This window comes from Erythrolamprus reginae, chromosome Z (assembly GCF_031021105.1).
Source record: "Erythrolamprus reginae isolate rEryReg1 chromosome Z, rEryReg1.hap1, whole genome shotgun sequence".
NCBI classification, from domain to species: Eukaryota; Metazoa; Chordata; class Lepidosauria; order Squamata; family Dipsadidae; genus Erythrolamprus; species Erythrolamprus reginae.
Genome location: NC_091963.1, coordinates 41,248,121 through 41,269,877, shown reverse-complemented (window position 1 = coordinate 41,269,877; position 21,757 = coordinate 41,248,121). Strand labels below are relative to the sequence as shown.

General features: G+C 42.9%; 1 protein-coding gene across 7 annotated transcripts in view; it reads left to right on the top strand.

Moving 5' to 3' along the window:
* The window catches only part of SNX13 (sorting nexin 13), a 115,466-nt gene that overhangs the window by 35,252 nt on the left and 58,457 nt on the right, over positions 1-21,757 (top strand). For all 7 annotated transcript variants that reach the window (XM_070726517.1, XM_070726515.1, XM_070726519.1 and 4 more), the window contains 8 exons: positions 4,192-4,313; positions 4,899-5,020; positions 8,401-8,502; positions 10,953-11,041; positions 14,887-14,970; positions 15,705-15,843; positions 17,325-17,413; positions 17,858-17,957. In XM_070726517.1, the coding sequence (XP_070582618.1) occupies positions 4,192-4,313; positions 4,899-5,020; positions 8,401-8,502; positions 10,953-11,041; positions 14,887-14,970; positions 15,705-15,843; positions 17,325-17,413; positions 17,858-17,957 (847 nt within the window). The remainder of the gene's footprint in view (positions 1-4,191; positions 4,314-4,898; positions 5,021-8,400; positions 8,503-10,952; positions 11,042-14,886; positions 14,971-15,704; positions 15,844-17,324; positions 17,414-17,857; positions 17,958-21,757) is intronic.

The following is a 21,757-nucleotide window of genomic DNA, read 5'->3' as shown; positions in this document are numbered from 1 at the left end:
CGCTACGATCTTCCGGGCCAGCCAGGCTCAGTCACGGAAGGCAGCTGCTTGGCCCGGGATGCTGGGCCGAAAGGAGCCGGGCTTGAAGATCGCAGCGCGCGTTGGCTGCGGTGGCGAGGGCTTGCAATGGAGGGTGGAGGAAGCGGCCATGGGAGGGCGAGCTGCCTCAGGGAGGAGGATCGGGCGGGACCAGGTGGGGGCTGGAATTTCTCCGCCAGGGCGAAGGGCGGGCGAGCGGCGAAGGGCGGGCGAGCGGGTGCTGGGGAGGGCTTCTCGCCCTCCCGACAGCAAGAGGGGGGAGCGAACGGCGTGGGCAGGCGAAGGGCGGGCGAGCGGCAGCGAGGAGTTTGCGTGGGCGGTGGGGAAACTCCTCGCTGACGCCAGCAAGAGGGGGAAGACCCAGGGAAGCCGCTGCCATCTACGCATGCGTGCCCGGCACACATGCGTAGATGGTATTTTGACTTCCGGGTTGAAAAATCACGAATTACCCTGTTCGCAATGGTCGGGGACGCAATAACCGGGGGATCACTGTATACTTTTCCGCCCACACCGAAAAAAATTAGAGGGAATACTGCTGGTATGGGCTGATATTATTAAAATGAGCTAGTTGGACTTTCTTGGGTTGAAGATGTACTCAAAATCAATTCCCAAATCCATTCATTCATTCATTCATTCATTCGATTTTTATGCCGCCCTTCTCCTTAGACTAAGGGTGGCTTACAACATATTAGCAATAGCACTTTTTTTTTAACAGAGCCAGCATATTGCCCCCACAATCCGGGTCCTCATTTTATCCACCTCGGAAGGATGGAAGGCTGAGTCAACCTTGAGCAGGTGATGAGATTTGAACCGCTGACCTTCAGATCTACAAGTCAGCTTCAGTCTGTATGCAGGACAATGCTCCATACCTTACATCAAATACTGCACTGTGTCGCTAGCCAGCAAAGGTGTGATGACCTAGACAGAGATAATATAAATTGCTGGCAGTTCAAACCACCTCTTAATTGCTCTAAATCTCCCCAAACACTCCCACATTTCAGGCAAGTCCCAGAGTAGAGTGAGAACAACCCCCCCCAAACGTCAAGCAGCCTCTGGCTGCAATTAGTCCAGCCCAGCTCTGTCTGCACCAAAGCTGCTTGGCAATAAATCCCAGACGTATTTGGCAAAAGGAGCAAAGCAAGGAGTTCAGGGAGCAAAAGATTCAGATAATTAATCCAGAACGGCAACAAAAAATTCAAGGACTCTTGGCAAATTCAAATGTGAGCTCACAATATTTCAGGAACTCAGAGTTTGTTCTGAACAAATGCAACTCCCCATGGCGTCTCCTTAAGTCTCATTCACCAGGTGTGCCTGATGAAGCAGGGCAGAGTACTCTTCTCATAAATGGCATGCTCTGTCTGCTGATGATGCCTTTTCTGCACTCTCTGAGCCCTTGTATCATGAGGGGTAGTTTGAACTTGCTCCTCTTCTGAGCTCTGTCTCTCCTCTCTGCCTGCAGGCCTTACTAATTCTGAACAGTCTTGCCTGGACTGACTCTGCCCTTCCCCAGTTTCCTCAAAGGCCAACAGAACTGCCCTCTCATTCGCTGTCAGTGTTGTTTCAGCTCATTACCTGACCTAACATGATTGAGAACTTTTCGTCCCTTCTTAAATTGTAGATTTATGGTGAAGGAAAACAGTATACTTCTCTAAACAGTGTCTGGGATGCTGTGGTTGCTATTGCACAAAATGCATACAAATCTGATTAAACTAAACTAAAATACAAGTTGTCTAATAATTGTGCATATACTCTATATATTTTGAGCAGAATTTCTTGAGTATGATGAAATGCATGCTATAAATTTAAATAACTAAATGATAAAGTTGGTTTTGAATAGTGCATGTATACTATATTATCTGTGCTGCCAATCTGAATAGTTCATAACTGAATCCCCATGACTTAAAGACTAGGATATTACTGTAGTTTGCCCATATGAGAAAATATCAAGTACCACTACTCCCTGTCTAATGCTCCTCTTATCTCAGAAACAATAAGAGTAAACTAATATTCAAACGAAAATTATCATAGGTGGATTGCAACAATTCATGAATGAAAACTTCAAACAGAGAGTCCGTATATACACTCGGCATGGCCAGGTGGTCATGCCCAACTGAATGGGCATGCCCAACTCAATGTCACTCACATCAGGGGGTGCTTCTCCTTGCCTCTTTTGGCCATGGGGATGTTGCAATGATTGTAAGTGTGAAAAATGGCCATAACGCACTTATTTCAGTCCCATTGTAACTTTGAATGGTCACTAAATCTACTGTAGTAAGTCAAGGATTCCAACAAGGATTGTACCAAAATTCAAAAAGCTTCTTTGCTTGCAAAAAAATGACCTAAATACCAATCATTAGATTAGAAATACCTGCAAGCTGGAGTTAAAAATCAGGCAGGATGCCAGAGTACCTTGAGGAATTAAAATAGTTAAAATACAATAATTAATTAATAAATTAAAATAAAATAAACTTATAAGATATTCTAAGAAAATCATGCAGATTTAAGGATCACATGCCCCCCAGAAAGGCAGTAAAAGAAATCAGTGCCAAGCTTGCATCCTGCTTCTTGGAAATATACCATAAAAGTGCGGTGACAAAAACCACTAAACAGTGAAGGAAGATCCCCTGCCCAGATAGGGAAAGCACTTGAAATAAGTCTAACTAGAATAAAGAAAGGGAGCAAACACAGTAGCTATTACTTGTTAAACCAACTACCAAAACAAATAAACACAGGAACTGGTCAGATTTTTGAAGCAGCTGCTCTCCAGGAACAGAGATTAACATTTTTCCTTGCAAACAAAGCTGAACAGGAAAAGTTATCCCATCAATAAACACAGAGTTAAACATCACCAAGCACAGAATAAAACTTTACTAAAAACTAGTTTGAGAAAGTCAGAAAGGGTATGTACACTCATATTTGAACTTCAGTCTTTCTAACTAGCCAAGAAGCTTTGCTGAATTTCACTCATCTTTGTTCCTTGTCATTACAAGCTTCTCTCTGGGAGTTCTGTGCTGGAAGAACTCCATCAAGGAAGTATTTCCTCCCAACCCCAGTGTAAATATCTTAAAATAACCTATCCCTTTAAGAAAGTCAAGTAAAGGGGGGGGGGGGGGGGGGGAAGTACCAGCAAAGAAAAAAAGCAAACTACAGAGATAGTAAGTTTAGGTATACTGTCAAGAATATAATAGGGGTTAGTTTCAGGGAGGTAGTTTCTGTAAACAGGGCAATAAAGATTGAGGTATAGAAACAACACCAGAATATTGAAATTCCTTATAGGATTAACCCTGTAAAGTGGGGGGGAAACAAAAGGAGATTTCTTCTAATAACGTTCTCTGAATTGCTTAGAAAGTTAACTTGTTCTAGAGAGCCTATTAGAACTGGTAGAATCCCACCTCTGGTTTCGTTCCATTTCAGTTCATAAGAGAACACAGCATAATTGTACCTGAAATATTTTTAGGAAAAATTAGATTAATTTGTTGAGAAATATTGACAAGATGAAATTTTCATTCCTAATTTGAAAATCTGTAGAGATAGTCCTTGACTTTACAACCATTCATTTAATGACCATTCAAATTTATAACAGTACTGAAAAGGGTGATTTATCATTGGTTTTCACACTTAAGCATTTTGTAGTGTCCCTATACTTATGTGATCAGAAGTCAGGCACTTGTCCATTGGCATGTGCTGTATTTATGATTGCATTGTCCTGAGATCATATGATCATTATTTATAACCTTTTCTACTGGCTTCTCAAAGCCAGGTCAATGAGAGAAATGTGATTCACTTAATAACTGTAGTGATTTGCTTAACTATTGTGGCAAAAAAGATCATAAAATGGACAAAACTCACTTAACAACTGCCTTACCTAGTAATTGAAATTTTGGGCTCAATTATGATTGAAAGTTAAGGACTACCTGTAAAGAAGAGGTATTCTATAATTAACATTGTCATGAATATTTCAGATAGTGATCAGTGTAACTGTTTGAAGTTTCATAGATTTTTATATACAGTTTTATAAAGTAATGCAAACATAACTAGATCGTTACAAGCATAATTTTTATTTTATGAAGTTGATTTGCTAAATATTTGTTAAATATAATTGCTTTATGAATTTTTTAATATTTGTTTTTTAAAAATATATATATATTTCAGATCATTCAATTTTCCTTGCGTGACTATGTCCAGTATTGGTATTATACACTAAGTGATGATGAATCTTTTCTTCTTGAAATCAGGCAGACTCTCCAAAATGCATTAATTCAGTTTTCTTCTAGGTAAGAATTTTTTTCAGGTTAAATGCATTTATGATAATTACATGTAAATATCCTCAAACACATTATTTACAAAAACTACTTAGGTATTTCACAGAACAATATTGTTATAGATTAATGAACATAAACAACTTAATAAAGTTCAAAGAGTGTTTGAAATTAAATTAGTGCTGAATGAAGAAATTTATGACATACTATATGACTCATTAAGGTCATTGCAGCCATGTAATTGCGAGTCTGGTTGCTTGGCAATCTGTTTATACTCATGATTGCTTAGCAGAAGCCGGGCTTTTTTCATATATTGGTTGAAATTAATATATTGTGCAGATTCTTACATATTCTGGAAATATTCTGGTAATATTCTGGAAATCAAACTGAGACCTTCTATATTTTGTATGACAAAATAAACTTTAAAACATATGAGATATCAGAACAAAATGATCTTAGCAAAACTATTGTAGTGTTGTTGTATTGTCAAAAATCTAACTAAAATTATCATCCAATGAACAAGTTAATATCAGAAATAAAGTGTCAATTTGTATTAAGAAGCCTTTTATGTAATACACTGTCATTTTTTTAATTTTTCAGGACAAAAGAAATAGATTGGCAGCCTTATTTTACTACTCGAATTGTAGATGATTTTACTACTCATCTTAGAGTATTCAGAAAAGCTCAGCAAAGAATATCTGAAAGAGATGATCAAAATAAAGGTAGTGCCAAAATATGTTCTCCTTATAGAAATTATAATTATTATTGTTGTTGTTTTGTTGTTGTTGTTGTTGTTATTATTATTATTATTATTATTATTATTAATTAGATTTGTATGCCACCCTTCTCCGAAGACTCGGGGCCGCTCATAGGATACAAAAACAACACAACAACAAATCTAATTAATTAAAAATTACTACTAAAATCCCATATATAATAAAATCAGTCAGCCAATTCATTCACAACCACACATTGAATTTCATAAATAGAGGAAGGGGGCTTGATCTAATTGCCCCATGCCTGGCAACATAAATGAGTTTTGAGGCTCTTGCGAAAGGCGAGGAGGGTGGGAGCAGTGCGAATCTCTGGAGGGAGCTGATTTCAGAGGGCCGGGGCCGCCATAGAGAAGGCTCTTCCCCTGGGCCCCGTCAGACGACATTGTCTAGCCGACGGGACCCAGAGAAGGCCAACTCTGTGGGACCTAACCGGTTGCTGGGATTCATGCGGCAGAAGGCGGTCCCGTAAGTAATCTGGTCCGATGCCATGTAGGGCTTTATAGGTCATCACCAACACTTTGAATTGTGTCTGGAAACCAATTGGCAACCAGTGCAGTCCGCAGAGTGTTGGAGAGACATAGGTATATCTGGGAAGACCCATGACCGCTTGCGCGGCTGCATTCTGCATTCCGAACACTCTTCAGAGGTAGCCCCATGTAGAGAGCATTTCAATAGTTGAACCTCGAGGTGATAAGGGCATGAGTGACTGTGAGCAGAGACTCCCTGTCCAAATAGGGCTGCAACTGGTGCACCAGGAGAATCTGGGCAAATGCCCCCCTCGCCACAGCTGAAAGATGGTGTTCTAACATCAGCTGTGGGTCAAGGAGGACACCTAAGTTGCGGACCCTCTCTGAGGGGGTCAATAATTCTCCCCTGGGTAATGGATGGACAGATGGAATTGTCCTTGGGAATCAAAACCCACAGCCACTATGTCTTGTTGGGGTTGTTAATTTTGAGTCTGTTGGCACCCATCCAGACCCTAACAGCCTCCAGGCACCGGCACATCACTTCCACTGCTTCACCGAGTGGGCACGGGGTGAAGATATACAACTGGGTGTCATCAACGTACTGATGACAACTCTCCCTGTGTCCTTGGATGATCTCCAAGTGGTTTCTTGTAGATATTAAACAATAAGGGGGAGAGAACCGACCCCTGAGGAACTCCATAAGGGAGGAACCCAGGGGTCGATCTCTGACACCACCACCCCACTAACACCAACTGTGACCGACCAGAGAGGTAGGAGGAGAACCATCGTAAAACGGTGCCTCCCACTCCCAACCCCTCCAGTCGGCACAGAAGGTTACCATGGTCGATGGTATTGAAAGCCACTGAGTGGTCAAGAAGCACCAGGATAGAGGATAAACCCCTATCCCGTGCTCGACAGAGATTACCCATCAGCTCGACAAAAGCAGTTTTCGTGCTGTAGCCAGGCCTGAATCCTGACTGCTGAGGGCCTAGATAATCGGCTTCTTCCAAGGACCACTGGAGCTGGAGTGACACCACCTTCTTGACAATCCTCCCCATAAAGGGAAGGTTGAAGACCGGACAATAGTTATTAAATACAGCTGGATCAAGGAAAGGCTTCTTGAGAAGGGGACGCATGAGTGCCTCTTGAGAAGGGGACGCATGAGTCAGGAAGGACCCCCCCCCCCTTAAAAGAAGCGTTGACAATCTGCTGGACCCAGCTCCCTGTCACCTTCCAGCTGGCTGAGACCAGCCAGGAGGGACATGGGTCTAACATACAGGTGGCGGAACTCACAGCTTGTCCCTTCATCAGTTGTCACAAGATCAAAGTCACCCCTCGGGGGCCCGTCCTAGTGGACTAGGACAGGCCCCTGTCACCTCGACTAACTCATTGTCAGCCGACACTGCATTCCAATTGGAATCAAGGTTCACCCGAATCTGAGTGATTTTATCAGGGAAAAACTTGTTAAAGTCCTTGGCACTACCTTGCAATGGCTCCCCAACCACCAACACCGCCCATTAAGGAGGGAGCGAGTCACCCTAAACAGGGTAGCCGGGTGGGATTCCGCTGATGCAATCAATTGAAATATTATAATAAATTAAATTATGGCAGTTTTTTTCCTAAATTGTGTTAAATCAAATCTGTTTTATGTATGAAATTATTGTTATTTTTATATTTATATTATTATATTTATAAGGTCATCTGATTTTGATGCAGTTCAAGGGGTTATAAACAAAAAGTTAATACAATATTACAATAAATAATATTGTAAACATAATAGACAAGCATGCAGAGAGTATGAAAACTTGAATCCAATACTAAATCAATCAATTCACAAATCATTCTGATCCAATACCTTCTCGAAGAGTCAAGTCTTTAATAAGGCTTGCCTGAAAGTCATGGCCATATGAACCTTGGGATCAGTGCTGTTCCAGAAGTAAAAACAGTGACATAGAAGGTACACTGTGTTTTTTTCCACTAAAAGTTCCTTAATTCAGTCATTGTTCTGTTTACATTACAGATAAATAGCATATTGTATTGTATCATGCATTGTACTGCTAGATACAGTGCTCCTCCACTATATCCTAGGTTTTTTTTCCTGGTTTCTTCCTTCTTGTCCTGATTTTAGGCTACTCATAATATACGATGTGTTTTTTAAAAGGCAAAATAGAGGTGATTGCAAGGAATTTACAGGGATGGATTAAAACATTTTGGTTATGCAAGTACAGCATTGGATTCTTACGTAAACAGAATCACTGGCCAAAGACAGATGTATCTTCTGTAGAAAAGCTTTCTTGTTTAATATCAATTCAGGATTAAATAACGTGGATGGAAGGAAGACAACTTAAAAGAGTAGAGTACATGAATCGCTGGTCTTGAATGTAGACTATTTGGCCATCTTCACCTGATTTGCAAATAACAAAAAGAAATGGAAATACAGGATATGCAATTCAGTGCAGCTTAGCAAATAACAGTTTGCTTCCTACTGCACAAAACCCAGTAAGAATTATTATTCTTTTTTACTTTGTGTTATATATTCAAACACAAGAACATATTCCTTGCTGTGTTTTGACTCTGATGTGAAAGGTGCTATTTACACTATATATTGTAATTTAGTACAGCTGTACATACAATGTACTCTTCAAAATTGACAGCAAGTCTCTTCATTAGCAACTGGCTACCTTTGAAAATGTAGGGAAAGAGAATCAAATTACTAAACCATATACAAATAGTACATAAATGTTAAAATAACAAATGTTAATAAGGAAGAGAAATCTGAATGTTACTTCAGTAATAGGGATTATTGCAGACTAAAGTTCTTCTAGATAAAATTTGCTCAGATTTCCAATTTTGGTATAGATGGAGCAGAAGATCTTGTAGATACATTTTTTGAAGTTGAAGTTGAAATGGAAGAGACCATCTGTCGTGATCTAGTCTGCACATCTCCCAAAGATGAAGAAGGTATATGATTGATTTCTTTCTTAATTATGCTTTACAGTGATCCCCCGATCATTGCGAGGGTTCCGTTCCAGGACCCCCCGCAACGAGCGGGTTTTCGCGAAGTAGCGCTGCGGAAGTAAAAACACCATCTGCGCATGCGCAGATGGTGTTTTTACTTCCCAGCAGCGAGGAGCCGAAGATTGGGGTTTCCCCGCCGCCCAGGCCCACGTTCGCCTTTGACTTCGGGACTCAGTTGGTAAACCGCGCGGCTGTTTTAAAACGTCGCCGCCAGCATGTCCCGAAGCCAAACGAACCCGGGTGGCCGGGCGAGCAGCGAACGAACGGCAGGTGGCCGGGCGAAGGGCGGGCTCGCTGCTCGCCCGGCCACCCGGGTTCGTTTGGCTTCGGGACATGCCGGCGGCGACGTTTTAAAACAGCCGCGCGGCTTCCCAACTGAGTCCCGAAGACAAACGCGGAAGTTCGCCTTTGACGTTTGTCTTCGGGACTCGGTAAACCGCGTGGCTGTTTTAAAACGTCGCCGCCGGCATGTCCCGAAGCCAAACGAACCCGGGTGGCCGGGCGAGCAGCGAGCGAACGGCGGGTGGCCGGGCGAACGGCAGGCTCGCTGCTCGCCCGGCCACTTGGGTTCGTTTGGCTTTGGGACATGCCGGCGGCGACGTTTTAAAACAGCCACGGGGCTTCCCAACTGAGTCCCGAAGACAAACGCGGAAGTTCGCCTTTGACGTTTGTCTTCGGGACTCAGTTGGTAAACCGCGCGGCTGTTTTAAAATGTCGCCGCCGGCATGTCCCGAAGCCAAACGAACCCGGGTGGCCGGGCGAGCAGCGAGCGAACGGCGGGTGGCCGGGCAAACGGCGGGCTCGCTGCTCGCCCGGCCACCCGGGTTCGTTTGGCTTCGGGACATGCCGGCGGCGACGTTTTAAAACAGCCGCGGGGCTTCCCAACTGAGTCCCGAAGACAAACGCGGAAGTTCACCTTTGACGTTTGTCTTCGGGACTCAGTTGGTAAACCGCGCGGCTGTTTTAAAACGTCGCCGCCGGCATGTCCCGAAGCCAAATGAACCCGGGTGGCCGGGCGAGCAGCGAGCGAACGGCGGGTGGCCGGGCGAACGGCGGGTGGCCGGGCGAAGGGCAGGCGAGCCGGGCGAACGGCGGGTGGCCGGGCGAAGGGCGGGCGAGCTGCGAACGGCGGGTGGCCGGGCGAACGGCGGGCGAACGGGTGCTGGGGGGGCTTCGCCCTCCCGCCAGCAAGAGGGGGAAGACCCAGGGAAGCCGCCCAGCAGCTGATCTGCCCGGCGCCATCTACGCATGCGTGCCCATAGAAAAAAAGGGCGCGCATGCGCAGATGGTGTTTTTACTTCCGGGTTCAAAAATCGCCATATAGCCCTTTCGCAATGATCGGGAGCGCAATACCCGGGGGATCACTGTATATGAAACCTGCTGATCATCAACTGTATTCTACAATATAGATATAGATAACATTTTATTAAGCTTATAAAATATAATTAACATAAGCTAAAAATATAGCTATTTTTATGTATTGTGTTCAACCTATATAATTACTTTACTATATTAAAGAATAATTATATATTTTAAAGGAAGGGAATATGATTCTATTGGTGAAAAATTAGAAGTCTGCACTGAATTATTTAAGGAAAAAAGAAATCATAATTTTCAGAGTATAAGATGCACTTTTCCCTTCCAAAAGTGGGTGAAAATTGTGGTGCATCTTAGACACTGAATGTTTCTGAAGCTCACACTGGCCGGCCCCCACCCTGTGGCCATTTTTTCCCTCTGTGTGTTTTGTTTTGGGCCTCTGCACGTCTAAACCAGAGTGTGCAGAGGTCGAAAACATGACCTCTGGAAGCAAAAATTGCATGGAGGCGGCGATGGGCTTTAGCGATCCCCACAGCCTGGAACAGTTGATTGATGGTATTCCAGGAGGACGATCAATTGCCCATCAGCTCTTTGATCTAAATCAGACTGTGATATCATGCTGAAGTTGACCAGGCTGTTTTCTGCAAGGACACTTGCCAGATGAATACCAATGGATGCTGGTAGGCAGAGGCAGATCTCCCCCCCCCCTTGTTTTTCTCCCCCCAAAAGATAGGTGCATCTTATACTTCGGAGCATTGTATACTCCGAAAAATGTGGTACTTGATTTGACTAAGCACCTACATTGATAGGGTGGTGCTCATTAAGCATTTTTATATAATAGATATGATATTTAATTCTAATGCTGGACAAAGGAAGCATATTTATAGACTATTTTCCTATTAGTTTAGAAATGTTGCAAAATATTTCAAATTAATCCTATGACTAAACTTATCTAAAGTTTAGATGTCTATTTATATCTAAAATTATCAATAGTATTTCAAATATTGTAAAAATTTGACAGCTGGATAGATGTATATTACTAGATTTTGATACACATTCTTACCTTTTACTTTTAGGATTCCTAAGGGATCTATGTGAAGTGTTACTGTATTTATTGCTACCTCCCGGGGACTTCCAGAACAAGATCATGAGATATATTGTCAGGGTAAATTTAATTTCATATTATATTACTGTAGTAATCCAAAGGCTAAGAGCTGCATAATATTTATGTAATAATATCAATATGATTAATTATTTCTATTATATAAATATAATAATATAATAATATTTATATAATAATACATAATTTTAAAATAAATATTAAATACTGTATTCATTAACAATATATAAAAATAAAATGGGCAGTCTTCAGTTATGTTTAAAGAAGTCCCAGAGTGAAGTTATTTTGTCTTCATTCTTTTATATTAACATAATGTTGAGCCATCTTTTGAACAGGAGCTCTGATTGAGACAAGAATCATCTGCCTGGAAATACAGCAAATTCTCTACTACTTCTAATACTACTGTATATATTAATTCTAGACCTATTACATAACTGTATATAAGCACATGTATAACTCTATTGTGTGTATATCTTTCCTTTTATTTAAAATAACACATACTTCCTTAAAAAACCCACTACCTTCATTTTCTCATTCAGTCACATTTGTGTATATTTTTATGAGCGAGGCTTCTTTTCAATTTTCTCTGCTTTATGGTTATTTATATATGTCATTTATTCGGACGTCAATCCAGAGTGATTGTAGAGCCTTTATTTATTTTGTATATTTTATATAGTTGAATATGCTTGTCTTGTGTCACTGAAATATGTTAGACAATTTATAATAATTTATAATAAGTTTACAATAAAATGTTTTATATATTAATGTAATATAATACATTTATGATAAAATGTTTTAGATACTTTGCTACCTGCTACATATTTATTATTTATTGCTTTCATATTTATTTTTGTTTTCTTCATATCATGAAGAGAGAAAAACTATATTGGTCACATTTTATACTACAAATGTAGATTGTTTAATAATCGTATTAAAAATGATTGTAGTTGTTGGTATAACTACCATCATTTTTAGTATGATCATTTAAAAAAGAAAAATGATTGTAAAAATTGTGTCCAGTCATGATGATACAGCTTGACCCTGGGCTTAATGAAGCACAGTGGACCAACACTAACAGATGACATGGTTCCCCAAATTAATAGAGACTGGAAACTTCACACTGGACTTTAAGCATCTTGCACTGTGTGCCTCTCTATTCTTCCCACACTTTTGGGGTCCTTGGTTTCCAAATGAGATGCAAAAGTTTCGACAGTCTGTGTTGATTTGGGGAGCCATGTCATCTGCTGGTTTTGGTCCACTGTGCTTCATTAAGTCCAGAGTCAACACAGCCATCTACCAGGAGATTTTGGAGCACTTCATGCTTCTTTCCACAGATAAACTTTATAGGGACGCTGACTTTATTTTCCATCAGGACATGGTACCTTCCCACACTGCCAAAAGTGCCAAAACCTGGTTCAGTGATCATGGGATTACTGTGCTTGATTGGCCAACATACCTGTCAGACCTGAACCCCATAGAGAATCTATGGGACATTGTCAAGAGAAAGAGAGACATGAGCCCGAACAATGCAGAAGAGCTGAAGACCGCTATTGAAGCATGCTGGTCTTCTATAACACCTCAGCAGTGCCACAGGCTAATAGCATACATGCCAAGTTGCATTGAGGCAGTAATTGCTGCAAAAAGGGGTCCAAATCAAGTACTGAGTACATACTGTACTGTATCAAAGTTCCGATATTATTCTATGCAAAATTCTTGTTTTATTAATTGCATGTAATATTCTAATTTTCTGAAATGGTGGATTTGTGATTTTCATGAGCTGTATCCCATAATCATCACAATTATGACAAATCATGGCTTGAACTATCTTGCTTTGCATGTAATGAGTCTCTCATTACATATACAGTGATCCCCCGATCGTTGCGAGGGTTCCGTTCCAGGACCCCCCGCAACAAGCGGGTTTTCGCGAAGTAGCGCTGCGGAAGTAAAAACACCATCTGCGCATGTGAATTCGCTTCAGGACTCAGCTGGAAAGCGGCGAGAGCGAGCGCCAGCGAACGGCTTGTCCGCCGCCTGCCTGCCCGCTAGCGAGGAGCCGAAGATTGGGGGCGGCGCGGCTGTTTTAAAACATCGCCGCCGGCATGGGGAGCTTGCCAGCACCCCCCGGACCCCCAACCCGGGTTTGGGGGGCTGCTAGGAAGCCGCCCATGCCGGCAGCGACGTTTTAAAACAGCCGCGCCGCTTTCCAATGAGTCCCGAAGACAAACGTCAAACTTCCGCGTTTGTCTTCGGGACTCATTGGAAAGCGACGTGGCTGTTTTAAAACGTCGCCGCCGGCATGGGTGGCTTGCCAGCACCCCCCCGGACCCCCAACCCGGGTTTGGGGGGCTGCTAGGAAGCCGCCCATGCCGGCGGCGACGTTTTAAAACAGCCGCGCCGCTTTCCAATGAGTCCCGAAGACAAACGTCAAACTTCCGCGTTTGTCTTCGGGACTCATTGGAAAGCAGCACGGCTGTTTTAAAACGTTGCCGCCGGCATGGGCGGCTTGCCAGCACCCCCCCAAACCCGGGTGGCCGGGGGAGCAGCGAGCGAACGGCGGGTGGCCGGGCGAAGGGCGGGCGAGCGGCGAAGGGCGGGCGAGTGGGTGCTGGGGAGGGCTTCTCGCCCTCCCGCCAGCAAGAGGGGGAGCGAACGGCGTGGGCAGGCTGCGGACAAGCCGTTCGCTCGGGCCGCTTCCCAGCTGAGTACTCAGCTGGGAAGCGGCCCGAGCGAACGGCATGGGCGGGAGAAGGGCACGCGAGCCGCGGGCTCGCGGGCAGGTAGGCTGCGGACAAGCCGTTCGCTCGGGCCGCTTCCCAGCTGAGTACTCAGCTGGGAAGCGGCCGAGCGAAGCGGCAGCAGCGAGGAGTTTGCGTGGGCGGTGGGGAAACTCCTCGCTGATGCCCGCCAAGAGGGGGAACACCTAGGGAAGCCGCCCAGCAGCTGATCTGCCCGGCGCCATCTACGCATGCGTGCCCATAGAAAAAAGGGCACGCATGCGCAGATGGTGTTTTGACTTCCGGGTTGAAAAATCGCAAATTAGCCTGTTCGCAATGGTCGGGGACGCAATAACCGGGGGATCACTGTACTACGTTTCACCTTTTAAGTTGCATTATAAATGGACTTTTGCATGATATTCTAATATTTCAAATTTATCCTGAAATAAATATCCTGTATTTTGTAAGACTGTTATAAACTTCTGAAGGAGAGGAAGGTTAATTCAAAATCAATATTTAGGTCATATCTTAGACCTTTCATGTTTTCTTGCAATATTAGTTCTTGTTCATCTTTTCAGCATTTCTCTTCTTTCTTTCATATAAATCTCAAATTTTCTATGAAACTTTCAAACTAGTAATTCAAGGCAAGATATTGGTATAGATTCTTTAATTTGAAATCAGAGTACTAGAGATTTCAAATAATAAAAGAACCAATATGTACTGAGTTGTCTTCTATTTTAAATAGTCATCAGTATGTTAGCACTTCAGTATATGTAGCCTTTCTTTTATTATTAAATTGCAGTGGAAGATGATTAATGAAAAAGGATTTCAGTTTAATTAAGTTCTTACTGAATTGGTCCTGAGAATTAAACTATGCTTATGCTTACTTAAGGATACAAATCTAAAAATGTAAACTGGCTGCTACTTATTAAAAATAATTCTTAACATATATTAAATATATTTTTCAAAATATATGAACATTTATTTATTTATTTATCCATCCATCCATCCATCCATTTATCCATCCAATTTGTATAGCTACCCATCTCAATCCAATTGACTGTAAGAATAAATGGATTTAACTGGCTTTTTAATCATTTTGGCAAAATCTTGAATATTCTGCAGAAATTATGTCTATGGACAATAGATCTAATTTTACTGTCTATTATTTTTCAGGAAATCCTTTCTCAAGGAATTCTTCTTCCATTAATAAATCAGCTCAGTGATCCTGATTATATTAATCAGCATTTCATATGGATGGTAAGTTATATAAAAATCATAAAGCCAAACCTATCAAAGCAGAAACCAACAATTTTCAGGTTAAACAGAATGGTTTAAATATATCTCAACTTCAGCTATCTCCTATTCTTGAAATCAGCAGAAAATTTATTCAGAAAAAAATAATAATCCTGGAGCTGATGGGTGAATAGAGAATAGAAACATAGACAAACAGATAGTTAAAGCATGGGTTGATATTTAGATAGATAAACATGACTAGAGAGGTAAATAGGTATGAATATATATGTTTGCATTTGTGATATAAAGGGAAATCCAATCTTCCTTCAAATTCAAATGCATATTTATTTTTTCTTCTCCTTTTCTTCCTTCTCCTCCTCCTTCATCTTCTTTTCTTTCTCCTCCTCTTCCTCTTCTACTTTTTTTGCTGTGTTTTGGCAGCTGGGACGATCCCAGGACGCGTCTCCTTTTCCCTCCTCCTGAACTTTGACCCTTTTTCCACCGAGTTAGGGACACTCTCAATGCAGTTCCCTGGGCTGGTTCAGGAATCAGGCTCCGACCAAGATAGTTAAGTGCAGGGGCTTGCTGGGAAGCCCAGTAGCATGTTTATGAAATGGCAGGTCCAGGGGGACTGATGTGCTGCCTCTCTATCGGGTCTTTCTGTGGGGAAGCCTGGCTTTCAATACCTACAGCTATAAGTAAGAAGACCGGGGCATTTTGGGAGTCTATATTAACATTTTCTTTCTCACATATTTCAGATTCGTGATTCAATTTGCAATTATGAGGCCTTTATGAACATTGTTAAAGTAGGTGATAAAGTAAGAGAGTTAGAAGCTGTAAGAGACAAAGCCACAGAAGAACTGCAGTATCTTCGTTCCTTGGATACAGCTGGAGATGGTTAGTACTGTTATGTTTTCTTCAAGTACTATTCTCCCAGAAGCTAAAAAGTTATAATCTTTCTTAAAGAAAAAATTTCTACTTAACAATACAATAATTTGAGAATTTTGAGGAAAAGTCAGAATTTAATATGTAGAATGAAGATGCAAGTCCCCTGCAGTTTTTAATTTTGCCTCATAAGCACAATAAGCTTCTTGGATGGCTAGATAAATTTTCATAACTGACTGGGAATAATAAGAAACTTTCCTCTCAAATAACAAGCTATTTATGATTTTATTCCATTTTTGTTCTGGAATTCAAATATGCCTATCAGTTTGCGAAGGTGAGATATTATGTAGTTTAAAGCCATATCCAATATGTATAAAAGTTCCTTTGAAAAAGCTTACTTATTTCTGTTACACATTGTAAAGGGAAGACAATTTTGTAGATACAGTAGTCCCTCACCTATCGCTGGTGTTACGTTCCAGACCCGGCCGCGATAGGTGAAATCCGCGATGGGGAATTTATCGACTGATAGTACTTATTTAAGTATTTATATTGTAATTGTTTGGTAAGTTTTCATTGTTTTAAGTGTTTATAAACCCTTCCCACACAGTATTTATTTTAGATACAGTATTTAAATACAGTATTTACAATTTTAGATATATATTTTTTTTGAAAAACCTGCCGATCGAGTTCGGCGGGCTGTTTAAATCTGCTGATCGACTTCCTCAGAAACCCGCAATGAAGTGAAGCCGCAGTAGGTGAAGCGCGGTATAGCGAGGGACTACTATAATTGTATGATGTGGAAATGCTTGCTCTGGCAAATTGTGGGATATAGCCTGGATTTCCAGGAGGATGAGCAGCTTTCCAGAGGGCAAAGTGGCTGAAAAAATTGAAAAGTTTGATGAGAATTAAAATCATAGTCTATGTCTAGCTATGCAAATAATTGCTTTAGTCTGGCAAGATTCTATCTATAGGTTTGAAAACAAATAAAGGAAACTACTCTTAAGCAATTCCAAATGCCACTCTTGCTTCTTGGCACCTAAAATAATTTTAATTAATGCATTTGTAAGAATTGAATATTGCTTTAAAAGATAATTTTATTTTAAAATGAGTTTTCCATCATAATTCATTTTGTGCTCAATAATGAGGTACTCTTGTACTTAGAAAAATCAGTATATAATAAGTGCAGTTCATTTATATCCATAATGTAGTTCATAATTTTAAACACTATCTCATTTAGAATGAATGCTAGCTTTTAAAATATTTTCTCATAGAAAAAAATAGTTCACAAAACCCAAATTTTCATTGTCAGCACATATTAACTTAATTATTGTTCTGTACTTATCAATAACAGCATTGATTCCATTTTGGGAAAAAATGCATTCATTTTTAAAGAGACTTTTGATTGTCTTCTCCTTCTATACAGCCTTAAAATTCATTAAGAATTTAAATAGATGTGTTTTATCCTTTAAAATATTACTTGATTTTCTTTTCAGATATTAACCATATAAAAAACCAGATTAATAGTTTACTCTTTGTTAAGAAAGTATGTGATTCAAGAATACTGAGGCTACAGTCAGGAAAAGTAAGTATGTTTCAAGTATTGCAATTATACGTAAGCATCTGAACCAATTATGAGATTTCATTTACTAGATCAAATAATAGAGCTCAGTCTTATCAGAATCTTTTACATTGTTTTCAATAGTTAATGAATGTCAGTAACTTGAATTTGTCAGGTTAGGTTCTCATATCGCATCAGTTTAAAAGAAAAGATATTAGTTTTGCTATATATCTGATTGTTACTAAAATAAGATCCTAGCTCAAGATAAAGAATCTATTGCCAATCCATTATTAAGCAAACTTTTAAATTATACATGCAAGTTGTAGTTAAAATAGTTAACTTTATGAATCTCTGTACCTAAAATCTTATTAGAAGACAACATCCCTGATTTTGATATGTAGCGAAAATAAGCCATTTTGTATAAAAATTGCATAGCCATGTCTATTAATGTATTGTACCTTTATTCAGGAAATAGATACTGTGAAACTGGCTGCAAATTTTGGAAAACTTTGCACAGTCCCTTTGGACAACATTCTAGTAAACAATGTTGCACTACAGTTTTTTATGGGTAAGAAAACAGTAGTTGGAAATGCATATATATTGCAAGATTAAAACTGTAGTACTGTAATAGGATGCTCTAAATGTGCATGTATTTACCTAAAAATGAATAAAGATAAGTGATGTGAGGACTTTTTTGATCCGATCTATTTTTAATTCGCCAAACTGATTTCATGAAAACATGGCTGTTTCTCTTTCTCAAATATCTACGCAGTTAAGTAATGTCAAGGCCAGGGCTATTAAACCCGCTCGCATTGCGGCTGTATCCTGATGTATAATGATATTTTTTGCCTTTGTGGAACCAAAGTGGGCATGGCTTGCTCAGGCTGTGTTCAACCCGTGGGTTGCCAGTTTGACACGCCTGCTTTATACCATAGAAATGTAAACAAATTCTGTCATTAACTCTATTTAAAATAGATTTAGTATTTTATGCCGATTAGATGAATTTTAGATCGTATCAGTTTTCCTCCATTAAAAATGTCAAGCAAAATAAAATAACCTACTGAGATTTACATTTAATCTCTTGCTGTTTTAAAAAAATCTTCTATTTTATTTATTTATTTATTAGATTTGTATGCCGCCCCTCTCCGCAGATTCGGGGCAGCTAAATATTCATGTCAATGAATCTGAATATACCTGAACACTTTGTTTTCAATTCAGGGGGAAAAAATTCACAGCATTCTGTAGAAATGTTCTTGTGTTGGCTGCATTACCTCAATACAAAAATTTGAATACTTTTAATGTTTTATCAGGTCACATCTTAAAATCCCATCTTGTAGCTTTTTAAAGCAGTGGAAATTCAGAAGAAACTGTATGTGCTCTTGCTCACTAATCAAGAATCAAAAGAATAACTAGTCTGGCAAATATGTCACTTTTCTTTCAATTATTTCCTCCAGATAAAGCTGCCTGAAGGTTACGTAGTCAGGAAGAAAATCAAACTCAGTCAATCCACTGGCACAATTGGGATTTCTTTCAATAATGCTTCAAAGTTCTTCATGTACTTGCCTAAGCTTTGTAGACACTCTGCTCCATTATTTACTTCCTAGATTCAGTCAGCAGTTTTAGCTAAGCAAGGAGATATTTAAGGCATATTTTGGCTACCATAATGTTAAAATTTACTTTTGGCTTATTGGAATGAGAACATGTAGTCCTGTAACATTCCTATTACTATTGTTTAGCTACCAGTTTGTTTACAAGTTCAATACAAGTAATACTTGAGGTATAATAGTCCAATGAATGTTCAGAGTTACAACATACAGCCCAAATGCTAAATATGAATTGTTTTGAAGTTACAAATTACCGTATGTTTCGGAGTATAAGACACACCTTTTTACCCCCAAAAGAAGGTGAAAACCTGGGTGCATCTTATATACTTAATGTAGCCCCATCCAGCCACCCCCAACCTTTGGCCACCGCCTCACAGCAATTTACCTCCTTGCAGCAAACAGCACAGAGCCTGATTAGCTCAAGCAACTAATATCAGCCTCCCAACCACCAGCTGATTCAGCACAGGCAGGCCACATGCTATACAGTGGAACCTCAAGATACGAACCTAATTGGTTCAAGGGGGAGGTTCGTAACACAAAAGGTTCGTAAGACGAAACATTGTTTCCCATAGGAAACAATGTAAAGTCAATTAATCCGTGCAACAAACCCCCCCCCCCCCGCAAAAAACCGCTGCCGCCCGGCTGTCACCTTTTAAAACAGCCCGGGGGCTGTTTTAAAAGGTGACAGCCGGGCAGGGGGGCTTCCCAGCAGCCTCCCGAACCCGGAAGTTCGGCAAAAGTTCGGGGTTCGGGAGGCTCCGGGCCGCATTCGCCTTCCTCCGCCACCACCAGCATCCAGCTCTTCCTCCGCTTCTCCCTTCTCTACAAAATGACAGCCTGGCGGCGGCCTGGAGACTAGGAGAGGGACGGAATACGGGAGAAGGAGGGAGGCAGCGTCCACGCTTTTCTTTCTTTGGCTAATTGGCCAAAGACGTTCCCAGCCCAGCGGCGCTTTTACATTGATCCCTTTCTCTGGCCACTTAGCTCTTCCTCCGAAAGGAAAGCGTGGAGGCTGCCTCTCTCCTCCCGTATTCCGCCCCCCCTCCAAACCGCATTCGCCTTCCTCCGCCACCACCAGCATCCAGCTCTTCCTCCGCTTCTCGCTTCTGTACAAAATGACAGCCGGGCGGCGGCCTGGAAGCTGGGAGGGGGGCGGAATATGGGAGGAGAGAGGCAGCCTCCATGCTTTTCTTTCGGCGGAGCGAGAAGCAGAGGAGGAGCTAGATGCTGGTGGTGGCGGAGGAAGGCGAATGCGGCTTGGAAGCTGGGAGGGGGGGCGGAATATAGGAGGAGAGAGGCAGCCTCCATGCTTTTCTTTCGGCGGAGGAGCTAAGTGGCCAAAGACGTTCCGCCCCCCCTCCAAGCCGCATTCGCCTTCCTCCGCCACCACCAGCATCCAGCTCCTCCTCTGCTTCTCGCTCCGCCGAAAGAAAAGCATGGAGGCTGCCTCTCTCCTCCCATATTCTGCCCCCCTCCCAGCTTCCAAGCCGCATTCGCCTTCCTCCGCCACCACCAGCATCCAGCTCCCGGCCAAGCAGCCAGGGAAGCCGAGCCGGGCGTGGCTGCTGCTCCGGTCGCCCGATCGTCTCTTGCCTCCCGTGCCGATGTTCCCCGCCAAGCCCGGCTCGGCTTCCCTGGTTGCTTGGCCGGGGGGGGGGGCTCGGCCGAAAGGGGCTGGAGACGCAGAGCTGAACACACCCCTTCATCCCCAAAGGCCGGCCTTTTTGTCTGGGAGGGAAGATGACGTGCCGGCGGCACAGGGGCGAGTGGCGGGAGGCAAATCGCTGCGTCTCCAGCCCCTTTCGGCCGAGCCCCCCCCCCCAGCCAAGCAGCCAGGGAAGCCGAGCCGGGCTTGGCGGGGAACATCGGCACGGGAGGCAGCTTCTGCCGGACACGGGCAATGGACGGGACAGAGAAGCGGGGAGAATCAGGAGGCTCCTTTGGCAGCTGGGGGCTGCCTGGCTTTGTTGTTTTGGCTGCAGCGGTTGCCAGGCAGCCTCCAGCCGCCAAAGGAACCTCCTGATTGCTCTTCGCCGGCGGGATGCAAAGTGCTGGGGTTGGGGGGTGTCCTGACAGCCCCGCCCCAATGCTAAGCCTTCCCCCCCAGCCAACCCCCCCCCCCCCCCCGCCGCCGCCCGCTGGCTGCGAGCGCTCTGCCAGGCGGCCAGGAAGCATTCAGGGCGAAGTGCATGGAGGAATGGGAAGCTGAAGCCACCGGCGTTTGAGCTTTCCATTCCTCCACGCGCTGAATGCCTCCTGGCCGCTTGGCAGAGTGCTCGCAGCCAGCGGGCAGCGGCGGGGGGGATACGGGCAATGAGCGGGACAGAGAAGCGGGAAGAATCAGGAGGCTCCTTTGGCGGCTGGAGGCTGCCTGGCACCCGCTGCAGCCAAAACAACAAAGCCAGTCAGCCCCCAGCTGTCAAAGGAGTCTCCTGATTCTCCCCGCTTCTCTGTCCCGCCCATTGCCCGTGTCTGGCAGAAGCTGCCACCCGAGCACTCTTGCCCGGCGGGAGGTGAAGCATATGGGTGGGGGGGGCTGCTACGAGCGGCATTTCACCATCATCCCAGAATGCCGGCATTTTTTTGCCTGGGAGGGAACGCCTTCCGCCTGGGAAGTCCTGCCCCATCATCCCAGAATGCCGGCATCTTTTTGCCTGGGAGGGAAAGTGAAATGCCGCTCGTAGCAGCTGCTACGAGCGGCATTTCACCTTCCCTCCCAGGCAAAAAGATGCCGGGAAGAGGGGAACGCCTTCCCCCTGGGAAG